The following is a 13,973-nucleotide window of genomic DNA, read 5'->3' as shown; positions in this document are numbered from 1 at the left end:
CAAACCCTCATCCATGTATTTATGTCTCATCTGGATTACTGTAACACTATCCTAATTAGATTACCCAGTTAAGTCCTGGAAAGACTTAATATGTCCAAAACCCTGGCAGCGTATCTGCCCCGCCCGGCACCTACTGATGCTCTATCAACTTTCCTGTGACATTTGAAATTCTTCTACTCCACTACATTTTTTTCATTGTTGGAAGAAGCAACCGTCATCCCACAAAATAGGCATTTTCTTCAGCATTCGCATGATTCATGTAATTTCAGTTTCTTTAAAGAACACTGCTCTCTCAAAAACAGAGCCAAGTGTATTTTTGATAAAGGACTTTAGTTTAAGGGAACAGAAGTTAATATGTTAAAAATGTAGGAAAATACTATTTATCCGCACTGCTTTTCTTATATTTGTTTAAAAATGAGTTGAGCAAGAATTGTTGTGTATAAATAATTTACCAATACTCTGAACATTGCTGTGTCCTTATGGCATTGCAAAATTGTTTGTTGGTTCGTCTGTGTATATCCATCACTGTGTGAGGCCACCTCTGAAGGAGGCTGTGTGTTGATTAGGTCAGACTGAGCGCCGACAGGTCAGCGATGATTGGCAGTTGACTGTTTGCCTGCTCTGTTTGCCAGCTGCCCCGTGTCACACCATGTCAGTAGTAATCAGCCTGGACATAAAAGTCAGGCATAATGTGGCTTTATTTCTCTCTTTTCTCCCAAACACACAGTGATAGAAGAGTAATGTACTTCATTGCTCAGGCAACAAAATACTGGCATGCAGTTCCAACTCAGAGTGAGCCTGGCATCGAGCTGGTTTCCTGCTCAAATGCTGGCCTTCTCTTTCTCTGCATTTGTCTTCTGTTCCCTTCCAGTCATTTCTCCCTTTCCACTAATGTGACCCATATCTTAATCAACCTCTGCTCACACATAAATTACAAAGATCTAAGACACCTTTAACTGTCATTTCACTAAGAATTTTCCCAACACTGCAATGAAGCAGAGCACAGTGCAGACAGTTATGACAGTATAAACTGCATAAACCTTGCCTGCTTTTTCTCGACCAAACAGCCTAATGCAAAATCCTGCCCTTAATTAGATAATCAAACATTTCCATACAATTATTGCAGGCACCAAGAATGCTACAGCCACACCCACCCATTTTTTTTTTAATTTAAGATTAAGTCTCCAGTGATCAAGAAAGTATATTATTCTCTCACTATTAACCACAAATTTGACCTTTTTTTGGTCTTTACTGTTAAATAAATGGTATTCATCTTCAACTGTTCTTTATGTAATAGAACTGACTTTTAACAGTTGACTGAGACAGTAAATTCTAATCAGAAATAGGAGGCTTTGATTCATTAATGCCCAAAAGGGACATCAGAGAAAAAGCTTTTCAGGCCACTGTTGACTGTTCTTGATAGCTGCTCCCCTGTTGTGCCCGCTGTATTGATATCGACTTACTCAGTATGAGCTGGTCGTACATATAGATGCATGACTGCACACATCCAATCCATGCAGTCCTATGGTTTCAGGACACTGGTACAAATTCATGCACGCACAAAATATACACATTATCACATGAAAATCAGTGCTCTGTAAGTATCTAACAGGTCATCCAACTTTTCTGCCTCAACTGTCTGCAGTTTTTCATCTCCCCATCTGTCCATCTCCCCATTTACCTCCCTTTCTCTCCTCCTTCTTCCCATTTTATATCTTATTGTCTCCCTGCTGTACTCATCTCTGCACCATTAATCTTCCAGCCAATGAATTGGAGCTCCTGACTCTATCGCTCTTATTATCGACTGCAGCCGTCCCTTATTTATGTTCCATTTTTCTCCTTCTCCTCCTCACTCAGGCTTTATGCTGTTGTTCCATTGACCAGCATGTAATTTCTTACATGAATAATGCAAGCAGCGAGACAAAAATAGTTGCACTCCTTCGTTCTCTTGGTTGGGATTTGTTCTGCAATCGTTTAACTGAATGCATTTTGGTTGAGCTGATTTCTATTCAGCAGTGCCAGCTACTTTGTTAGAAGAAACAGGGATTTGGTTGTAAGGGTACTGGAACTCCAAATGCTGTATTCTTACTGAAATAGACTAGAACAGCTGATTGTGAGATCAGGGTGCAGATTTATTCAACCTCTCAGCACACTTGAGTACGGTTCCAGGATCACTGAGGTGGTTCCCAGGACAATCCTATTCATTAGCTAACAGCCAGAGCAGCCACGCCAGCATATGGCAATCTGCAGGCAAAAATTTAATTTCAGTTTCCAGCCGTGTTTGCTGATGCGCCAGTGACAGACATACTTTTTATCAAAATGGCCAGCTTTGAAGCTTCCACAGCTTCACAAAACACCCGATTAAGTCTTTGTAGAGTTGAGCTTAGATTATAGAATATAAACAGCTTTGGCAGTTCTAATTGCTCAATATACTGTCTAAAGGCACATGGTGTAGAGAGATTATGTATGTATATATATATATATATATATATATATATATATATATATATAATATATATATGTATATATATACCATTTCATTGCAAGTACAGCAGTAAAAGTAATGTTCTGTGCAAATATTGACATGAAGAACAATAACTATAACTTCTGTGTGGCTCATAGGTCAGTGACAGACTTATCCATCAAATCTCATTTTCTCTACTTGCACCTTTTTGAAAAATACGCTGCAATGCATGGAATAAATAAGGAAAAACACATGAGCTGTCACTGTTTCATAGGGGGGTTTTTTTATACCTGCTGCTGCTGAAAACATCCTGTGTTGCCATAGTGAGTGTTTTTGTGGTTAGTGAAGGACCAGGTATGGGGCCTTTTAAATAATGACCTTGCTGTGCTCCTTGAAAAATGTCCAAGAGCTTCCATAAACATGTTTGTTGGATTCCTACAAGACTCTTGTGGTGATAATTCAGCAATTTTCTCTAATACATATCTCTGTTAAGCTGGTATAATTGCCCTTTAAGGTATAAAGTAGCGGGAAAAACTAAGCCACATAATGTTTTTATCTGACTCATTTCCCTCAGTCATCAAGTAGAGCTTTTTGAAAAACATCGATTTTCGTCCCTGTGCTTCTTTTACTGTTTATTATAGACCCAATTTCCCCTTTTCTTCATAATAATGTAAAGCACTAGAAAGCAACAAAATGACAAAAATCTGATTAAAATCAAACCAACCCATGATGCTGCATTGCCTTTTTTCAATTAGATTATCATTCAGATGTTGAAATTATCCTCAGGTAAGGATAAGAATATGTACTGTGCTTTTTACTTTGTTACTACTGTGAGGAAAGCCTAGCTGTAGGCCTGAGAACTGCCGTTTGTCCCTGTTATATTAAATTAAGCTAGCACTTGTTATTCATTTCAATAAAACAAATTGATGTTATTTTTGTCTCTTACTGTTTGAATGTGGTAGGAAGAAACAGTGCATTTACACATTTATGGAACCCAGTGTGTGCAGAAAAAAATCCATCTTTTCAGTTGCAGTCACATAACATACAGATCAACAATGCTGGTGAATGTGTAATACCTCACAGAGCTTTCTGGTACTGCTCAGAAACCAAGCCGACAGTGGTCTGCTTGGTCTGTTCAGTAAAGAGAGATGGGAAAGTGCTTCTGGCAGTCTGCATTCACAAGACATCCACTGTGCCAGAGGGATTTCTGAGGACTATGCTTCCTAAGTATACCATGCACTGTTATCAGACTTATCTCAGTTGCACCTATTTCTATTTATTGTGCCACTGGTAATATTTTACCTCATTTGCATTTATCACTGTTCATTTGTCATGTGTTATCATGCCTATTTGTTCCCCACAAATCACTCCCAGCTTGTGCATTATGGGATGGCCCCGGCCTTGTCAGTTTTGGTTGGGCTTGTTTTGCTTCTTTCTCCTCAGGTCCCAATTAACAGCTCCTCCCATCTAATCAGGAAGTGACTTCACCTGTTTGGGAGCCTATATAAGCTGGTTTCCTCCAAAAATGTGGTGATGCTGCCGTCATGGTTGGGGGGGGGCAGGCACCCAACTTAGGTTTTCTTTGGTTTGTCTGTGTTGTAGTTATTTCTAAGTTAAGCCACATGGTGGTTATAGGTTAGCAGTTAGTTTCTTTTCTCTCTCTCTCTTTTTTTTTTTTTTTTGAGGTTATGATTAATAAATGGGTCTGATGAAAACTGCTGCTGTGTGGATCTCCCTTCTTTGTTATGTCCTAAACAAGCTGGGCATGACAATTACAACCAGTGTGATCTTGTCACATGGATTGGAAATTTTTGGTCAATGGCAATATGCTGTCAAGGTGCACAATATAATGTAGCTATATATGGTGGTGTATGAACATCCTATCATAGTTTATAAAGATGATTGTCATCAATGAAAAGAGAGAAACTTTTTTTTTTGATGAATCATTTGTGATTAGTCACTGGCCACACCTCAGTATCTTTGCTTCTATTTCCATATTTTAATTAGATCAATCAGTTACCAGGAGCAACTCTTGATTCACTGAAACTATAACATGCAAAATGAGAAGAATTATTATTATTATGCTAGGGCTAATTAGCATACTGTATACCTGTGAGGCAGTTAATATGAATGAGGAAGCTAATTTAATGAAATTGCTCCACTGTGGTTATCAAGTCTCAAGGCAGGTTGCTGGGATAGAAACTATGATTTGTGTACTTTTGGAAACTGTCTAAGATGACCTCATCTGTATTGGTTATAGTGAAGGGTGGTGGAGGTGAGAAAAAAATAGATTTGTGAGATGAGCCCTAACTCCATGCCTCTCTTTCCCTTTCTCTCTGATACCCATTTTTGCAGATGCTGGTGCTTGTTTGTGTTTAGTAAAGCAGATTAATTAAACTCATTGGTATTCCAGGACACTGCCACCAGCTGTTTTCCAGGCCGAGGATCAGCAAGGTCATCCATTTAAATTGTGCTCTCTGAACATGGGGAGTCTGGAAGGAAACAGCTGGGAGGCGAGAACCCACAGCAGTGAGGTTTTTGAGTGGCAAGATGGATAGATTTCAGTGACAAAATTCCTCTGATCGGGTCTATCACTCAACTCCTTATGTCCCTCATTCATTCCTCCCACAGCAGATCTGTGTGCACTGTGTAATAGATCATTTGTTATTCCATTTGAGTGAAAGTCAAAAAGGTAAATAGCGTTGTAAACATATGATAAATAGGCAGTCTCATCAGTTTGATTGATATTCCCTGTTTTGCCTTGATGCAACTTCTAATATATAATGTCATCTAACAGGCCCCAGTTAGCATCAACATTAATTATCAGTAAAACATGATAACATATTTCTGGGCCCTGTGCCAGTGAACAATGAGATTTGCAAGTCTGAAATAATGAGTCTTGCAAACCGTTGCAAGTATTTGTACGCTGTAAGTAATAGCAACAACTTGTCAAAGTGAAAAGTCAATACACACTATAGTGGGAAAAAGACATACAGCTGATGAGGGATGTAGTGCAACTTCGGGTCAATGAGTTAACTATACCTTTTAGTATTGCATCGATAAGCAGACTTTGAGTTGGATCATGCTGAGGCAGCAATTTAGGAAAGTGTTGTCCCAGTGAATTACTGTCCAAACTCAAGAAGTAAATTAGAGTCTGTTCTTTCAAGTTATTTCTAAAACATTGTCCCTTTAAATTACAATCATTATACAAAGTCTCTTATGTGCTGTACACGAATGGTCTTTAATCATCGTTCACACAGCAGTCCCACTTGTAAACAGTTAAAGTTGAATTGCTGGCAAGGTAACTGCCTGTCAGGAACAAGAGACTCTTGGTTTGCACATAATAAGCCCACAATGTCACAAAGACCGCCCAAGGTCTAAACTTTACTAGAAGACATTTCAGTACCAAGCTTTGCAGTTTTTATGATGAGATAAACAACACCTCAAACATAAAGAAGCATGAGTGGCTCTCAGTAAGGAAAGAATGATTATGAATGCTAAAAATATGTTCAAATTAAGCCTCTGTTCAACTGGAAAAGGGGTTTTCATTTTAGGTAGATGCGTGGAAATTGGGCTTAGCAATATTATAAAGAAAACTGGTTGATGCATGGAGCTTTGTGGAAATTGTTTAATATTTAAAGATGAGTCTTTTAAAATGTCGATTGATTAAAGACTAAGCAAGGGGCTGTTAATTAGCTAGATTTTCAGTTATGGGTTCATAAGTAAAGTTGTACTAATAAAACAATCTGCTGTTGAAGGCTGTGAAACAGCAAAAAAATATTTGTGATTCAGCATCATGTAAGCTTTCCAACAAACGTGTTAAAAAAATAATAATTTTGCTGCGGGCACTGCAATTTAGTTTGCTAGTCTTCAAACAGCTCTGGATTCATCAGACTGACCGATGAGTCCTGTCTCATATATATATATATATTTTTTTTTTTGTTATTCTGTTGTCTTTGATTTATATGAGACACCAGCTGATGCAATATAAATGTTTTGTCCTTAGGTGAGTTGATCTGTGTGTGTGTGTGCGCATATGTGTGTGCACACGCGCAACAAATCTAGCCTGTTTGTGAGTCTTTTGGTGCCCACAAACATCAGGTGCTTTACACTCCTCTGGTGACAGACAGGAGGGGAGCCTGTTGTCACATTTCTTCATCATTATTTTCCCTTCCCTCCTTCATCTCTCTCCCTTGGAAGTTAAAAAAGTAATCAAAGGCTTGGCATCTGACAGCTCTGGCTCTTTGCTTCCTCCACTCTAAAAATGTCTCCCCCCCCCGCTGAATCTTTTGCAAACACTAGTACCTTCTCCACCAAAGCCCCTCATTTCAGGGGTGCTGAAAACCTCTCCAGCTTTCCTCAGTGGAGGTGTGCTTCTTTGACATCTCCGCTAAATGTAGGATGCTTTGCCACTCATTTAACAGCTCTGCGACTTTGTTCCTCCTCTGGGAGGCCCACAGCCTTTTATCTCCTCATAGCTGGCTGAGAAGTTGCTCTCCTCTCTGCTCTGTCCCGCCTGTCACACCACAGCATTAGCATGTACATGCCTCTTAGCAGACCACAGTGAAAGAGCCCTGCAGTGCGCTGGCTGGACCATGAGGCTTAGTTCCCCTTGAGGAAAGATCTTGGCCGGCAGGTTGAATGGTTGGAGTATGTTGGACTTTGGCAATTCAAAATGTTGGATCAAGAGTGAATAGTGAGGAGGAATTTCCACAATATTTTAAGAGTAGGGAACTAAGCCTGTGTTTGCTTGGCCTACTATTTCAATATATAGGTGTGCACGTGTATCATGCTTTATTTCATATATCAATTACTAAATATAATGTATGGAGAGGAGTCAGATTACAGGATGGATGGATGGATGCTTTCATGAATGCATGAACCACTGAGCTCCATGACCACCATTAGTCATTTCCTTTCATTTCATTTTTTATGGTAACAGATTTGATAAAATGCTGTTGTTTCTTTTTGTATTTTCTCAAGGATGACGAACCAATGACAGCAGGGGCTGACGGCAGAGATCACTCCCATATTCGGAAGTTCCTCAGCCAGCACACCAAGAAATTACCTTGGAAACCAGAGGTAGCACAAGTAATTTTCTCTCCTTTCATTTTGCATGATTTCTCATCTTGCACATATCACTCAATCATCTTCCATTTCAAGCCTTTCTTGAATCTTTCAGACAAGACTATTATGAACCCTCGGTTGTTTTGCTGTTTCTGTAATTAATCCACTCAATTTGGCAGGACCACTTAGTGCGGATGTCTTCCTCTCGTTTTCTATCAGTCGTCCTTTCAACAGCAGTTGGTATTTGAGGTCAGCTAAAGATCCAGCCAATTTCTGGTGCTCTTATTGAAACATCAAACTCCAATTTATTCTTATTATGATAAATTATTGAGTGAGGATGAAAATATTTGATTCAGAATAATGGTTAAATTTTAAGGCATGCAAGACTGAAGATTACAAGTTGATGTGATTGTGCTTTGTCTTTTTTTGTGTGTGTGTAGTTGGCACACCTGCTGTAACAACAGGAGCAGCAGACCGGGGTATTAAGCAGTGGATTATTGATAGAGAAAGTGGTGTAGAAGTGTAATCTGTTCAGCAGAGTTTAATTATAGATTTGTGTATGTATGAAGATTTGTGTGTCTGTAGCCTGATCAGGGAGATGTGATTCATTATTAATTTCCTAACTGGGGTAACTTTTAACTACGCATCTGTGAACAGTCCACATAGGTTCTTTATTTAACACGAATCTTTGCTTTTTACTCAGATTTCTTGCTGCTTCCAAAAAAAGCATTATTTTGTAATCTTTTAAAGGCAACATTACAAGAGTGCTGAACACAGCATGGGCCTAATATTGTTATAGTACCTGCGTGATTTCAGCAGACTCTCCTGAGCTGATCTCAGGTTAGCTTGCCTTTGCCTTCATGACTTCCCTTAGCGACAAGACAGCCAAACACTGTAGTTTGGCTTTTAAAACAGTCACATGTGGATGCAGTCTGCTTTTCCAATTTAATATGCCCTACAAACATCTGTTGCCTAAATAGTGAGGGGCCTGCATCTAAATGTGGTGATGCTTTTGGCATAATTTAAAACAGTGCTACTTACAAAAATGAGGAGTCGCATTGATATGAAACAGCCAAGCTAGGACCACAGCCAAATAGGCAGCCTGATTCTGGACCATGTAGACTAATTGCACAAATCTAAATAGATTTCAAGGCTTGATCACAGCAAGGAGCTTTATTATGTTTTATTTCTTTTTTCCTGTGTCTTGTCTTTTATCATTTTGCATGTGAAGACCATAGGATGATTTTTTTTCCCCACTCAAAGACATGTAAATGATTTCATTGACCAAACATTTTTTTTTTTTATTCATGGTGTGAACTGAAAAAGCGAAGCAGCACCAGAAGGAAAATAAATTTTGCAACATTCACACCCACAACATTTTACATTAGGCATGACTAGCGTTAAAGCTCCCTTTTAAACGTCAACATGGCATTTCTTTGACTGATTTCCAGCCTACTCTTAAAGCAGCATGTCATTTAGTGTCAGTGAATATTCTGCAAATCCTGCATAATTCTATCAAATATTTCAAGAATCTCTTGGAAGTTCAACACTCAAAAATCCTTTCTTATCTCTGCTATGTCAGACTCAAGCCAAGTTTGTCAGAAACCATGCAGCGCAGTAGCGCTTCCTCTGCTCTCCTCACTAGCTATCTGTCCTAATTACCAGCATTAACTTGTTTTCTTGGTGCACAGCCAAAATGGTAGAGGTCTGTAGGGCCACTGAGCTGGCACTGTCAAAGGCGTAGACTCAGACTGGCAGAGGTAGAGTGGTGCCATATGCCCGCTGTCACAGACTGGCAGAGGTCACACGGACATTCAGAAGCAGTCCTAAGCCACATGCACATACGTTCAGTTGCAAAATGAAAAAGAAAGAGAGAGACTAGACTGAGGAAGAGGCACTTTTAATACCTTGCTCTCATTCAGAACTGTGTGGCTTGCAACAGGTAAATACTGGTGACTTAATGCGAATCTTTGACCTGTGTTCATGCTCATTCAAAGGTGACAGTGTGCTCTTTCAAGGACACTAACACTTCAGGGGTGCTGACACGGGACATAGATCAGAAAGCAAGCTGGCCCACTTTTTAGGAGTCAAACACTAGCAGGGCACAAATGGATAAACAGCCATTTGCAGCAAAGATGACATGTATCTAGGGAGAATTTGAGCTTCTTAAACAATTTTATTTAGTCAGATGCAGAACGAAAGTGATGGTAAGAAGGATTAGTAGTCTGCTAAGTCATTGTAGACTTTGATATCAGAGGAACTTTCATGTTTTTTTACATGTCACTGATATTTTAAAAGCCACAGAGAGCAGAGATTTAACTTAGTCATATCATAATTCCCAGATGTATTGTGTCTAAAGCATTAAGCCTGGTTTCAAATCTGGTGCATTGAAGAGGACAGGTTGAGGATGACAGTCTCCAAGTTGACTGACTGACTAAAATGTCTGGTCTTTTGGCTCTCGGTTAAGCTGAAAGTGTCTTTATGTCTGTACTTTTGGTGAAACAGATTTTGACAGCCTATTATTTACCACTCGAGGGAAGTGAGGAAGATATTGTGGCACAACACAGACACATGATTCATATGGAAGCAGTCATCACAGCTGTCTCCTCACACAGAAACACATGGAGTGACAAGACTGCAGGACAAATCAGATCTTTGTCTGGTCTTCAATCCCCTCCTCGTACCACAGTAATGTGAGGTGAGGATGCAGGAGGAAAATGTCTCCCCCTGATATTGATTTTGTCTTTATTTCTTTCTCCTGTCTATTCAAAATGCCAACATAGAAAAGCAGGAGGCATAACTGTGTTTCTCTGAGCTGCCATTTATTAACATTTGGTAAATGACGGCATTTTCCAGGAGATAAGAAAGTGCTGCTCATCACTCGTACCCATGTTCCTCAGTTTGACGTATCTACTGCACCCTATCCATCCCCCTCATGTTACATCTTTGGCATTACTGAAGATATGTAATTGTAGGACAGATGGCAGATTATACAAACCCTCATTACAGTAGTTGATGAGGCTGGGATCTAGATCATATAAACCGTGTCTTCCATTTTTTGCTGCTCTCTCTCTGTGAAATGAGTTCTCATTATCTGTGTCCATATAGTGCTGCTTCCCCTCACGGTACCTTCCTTCTTATCCCACTTTCTTTTCTTTCCTAAATTACTAATGGAATGAGGAAGATGAGACAGGAGGGGAGAGACTAAATGCTGCCTATAAATTCAGATTTATTTCATAAAATGGCAGTACATGTTCAATTATTCACGGTTTCATTCAACTCATACAGTGTTATGATGTATCAACACAGCTTTAATGCCCTCTGTCCTGTATGTCCGGGGGGATCAAGCAAAGTGGCACTATATATATATCCCAATCTGCCCTTGATAGGAACATCATGTCTCACTTTTCTTACCCAATAGGGATTTATAGTGTCAGTTGGTGTGATAGCTCGTCAGTGGGTACACTGAGCAGCCATTTGTCAGTGCCTTGCTGCCAGTGGGGATGCAGAAGGCTGCACCAGATTTTGAGAAAGGGAGAGCGTCGTGGAGAAGAGAAGAGGAAAAAAGAGAAAGTTTGTTCTGTGGTTGATAGTGCAATCAGATGAATGAGAAAGGGGAGATACGGTGAAGGCAAGCTCACAGAAATGTGGCTTTGTGGAGGTGTGGTGTGATAAGTATAGTATATGATACAGTATGTGATGCTATAGATTAAATGTCTTTCTTAATTGGGTATTTCTTACACCTGTTATTTCCCTTTTCCTCCTTTTTTTTCTCTTTTGCTTCGCTCCTCATATTTGACAGATGCCATTAATTATTTTTTCTCTTTGTCCCATTCCTCACCTTACAATGGCAGTCATGACATGTATGGATGCTCTTATGCTGGGAAACTATAGACTGGAATAACCATTATTTGACATTTTGATCAAACACACCGATTAAATATTAACAGTGCAGGGGGAAATTTGGCACTGTACACCTTGGACAGGCATTTCCAATAAATGCAGATCATACATGGATGTTTGGAATCTCTTTTAAGTTTGGGCTTTGACTGGGCCACTGTAAACAACACCCCTTAGTCCTCCCATAAGACCTGATGATTGCAAGCTTTCAAGACCCAGAGGCACCAGTACACAAAATATTTCTCCCGATCTACATTCTCATGAGCAAAATGTTACCAGCTGTAGTGATTTCTCTGAGCTTTTAGCTGTTGCTCTGGGATTCTTCTTTGCCTCATTGAGCATTCTACATTGTGCTTTTGGAACCATCTTAGCCAGGCGCCCACTTAAGGAGAGTAATAACAGAACAAAATTGTCTCCTTTTAATTGTCCACAGTTTCTAGACAATCATCAGTGTGGAGTGATTAAATATCTTAACTCTCTGATTACTTTGTAACACTTTCAGACTTAACGCAGTTCTCTAAGAGAAGTGTTTTTGCAAAACACTCTTTATCATCAGCAGATATGTTTTGTAAGGAAGCTGAAGTAGCTCTATGCCATAATTCTATATGTGAATGATTTGTATTCAGTGTATTCATTATGGGCAATTAAAGTAGATGTTTGTGTGTGGAACTTACTGAGGAGAAAATAAAGTGAGGTCAAATCTGGAGTGTGATGGATGTCAACTGCATCTTGACAGGGTTGAAGGCAGCATACAAATGCAAGGTGGCGCTGTGGTTGGCGGCATCTGTTCCACAAAAACTTTAACTTTGGCCATAGCTCGAGAATGACGTGACCTAGAATGTTCAAATTCACAGCATAGAGTTCAAATGTCGGTGACCTTGACCTCAAGCTAAAGGTCAAAGGTCAAGTTTTCTGAAAATCTTGCAAATGCTATAATTTGAGGACGATCTCATCTGTGATGTTCAAATTCACACCATAGACCCATCAAACTTCACACACTTGTTCACTGATTTTACTATAACAGTCCCTACAATTAACCCAGCACACAGCCACTTTCAGCACAGGAGTGGTGCCTTATGTTCAAATACAGATTCAGAATAATGATTGTGATGGACGGAGATAATCTAGTATTTAGTTAGTTCGAGTAGGGGAAACTATGCTTTCTGGATGTGCCGTCAGTTCACTTGATTGCTAGTAGTGTGATTTTGGATTAAACAATAACAACATAACTGGGAAGAAAACAACACAGGAAGAAAGACAGCAGTAGTCATTCTGTCTCTACTTTAGCCGGTTATTGAATATGAATGATAGCTATAAAATAAAATTAGCTGTCATCTGAAATGACACAATCTGTAATAACTTGGGCCACATTTCTATATAATACCCAGCAAGTAAATCCAAAAAAAAAAAAACAGGCATGCAGTGTCATTGTCATTATACCAGCAAATAATGTAAGCATCATTTTATCTCTCTCTACAAAACAAGGAATGAGACGGGAGGCAAAAAAAAGATGGAGTGAGACAGTGTGGTGGAGTGACAGCCAACAGCTGAGCTCAGGGAAACTAAAGAATGAGAGTTGAGACACTGACAGCATTTGGCAGAACAAAGACAGAGATAGAGGGATGGAGAGGCAGAAATAGAGAGGTCAGGGGGAAGAAGAAACAACATTAGGGATAGTGGGACTGAAGGTTTGAGAGGGAGAGAGAGAAAGTAGAAGCAACACTCAGAGAAAAATCATTGAGTTTAAGTTAGAGAGGTTGGAGACAAAAACGACTTCCCTTTCCCCTGACTCCGTATCTAGCGTCACGTTAAGGCCAGAGCACAGACAGAGCTCTCCCATTTTTGTCACCTACAAAATAGAGTCAATTATACACAAGTGCCCCCCAGCAAAAAGCCTTTACTTTGCAGCCCACGGCCTCTCCAGGGCCACACAGGGATATGTTTGTGTGAATAATTAGAGACTTTTAAAGCTGTCCGCTTATTGCTATTTGACAAGGAAAGAGGGGAGGAACAGGTCAGGCTGAAAAAGGTTTGCTTTTAAAACCCACAGGAAATCTATTAAAAGCTTTATATAAGGCATATTTACACAGGGACTAGTCCCCGTCTGCTAAATCCTTCTAACCTCACTGTGCCTCCCCATCTCCCTCTGTCACTCCCTTTTTAAAATAAAATATAAAAAAAAAAAAACATCAGGCAGTCTCATTCATCTTCCTGAGTTTGTTCCCTTTTGTGATTTAAATCTGTCAGCCTCTCAAATGTCTCTTTTCTGTTTTAATTTTGAAAAGAACGTTTTTAAAAAATGTGAGCTTAAATCAGGAGTCCCACTGTTTTGGAATGACATGTTTTCAAAACAAAGTTATCCCATGATTAATTCATGAACTGTAATTGCCATGTTGCTGTCAGTGTGCGGGACATTTAGTTTGACCGCACAGTCTGGAGAGAAATGAGGCCCACACAGGTCATGCCATCTGTTCAAATGCCTGCGCTATAGCGAAGGAGCACAACACCCTCCATCAACATCTTTCTCCTTTAGAGTAGCAGT

The 13,973-nt window shown here is 39.7% G+C and overlaps 1 protein-coding gene across 1 annotated transcript in view; it reads left to right on the top strand.

Annotated features, from left to right (window-relative positions):
* Positions 1-13,973, top strand: part of b4galnt4a (beta-1,4-N-acetyl-galactosaminyl transferase 4a) — a 146,515-nt gene that overhangs the window by 67,924 nt on the left and 64,618 nt on the right. The window contains exon 3 of the mRNA XM_030732400.1: positions 7,448-7,546. Coding sequence (XP_030588260.1) covers positions 7,448-7,546 — 99 coding nt within the window. The remainder of the gene's footprint in view (positions 1-7,447; positions 7,547-13,973) is intronic.

This window comes from Archocentrus centrarchus, chromosome 6 (assembly GCF_007364275.1).
Source record: "Archocentrus centrarchus isolate MPI-CPG fArcCen1 chromosome 6, fArcCen1, whole genome shotgun sequence".
In the NCBI taxonomy this organism is placed as follows: domain Eukaryota; kingdom Metazoa; phylum Chordata; class Actinopteri; order Cichliformes; family Cichlidae; genus Archocentrus; species Archocentrus centrarchus.
Note: the sequence above shows the minus strand (reverse complement) of the source record. Positions and strands in the feature narration are given on the sequence as shown.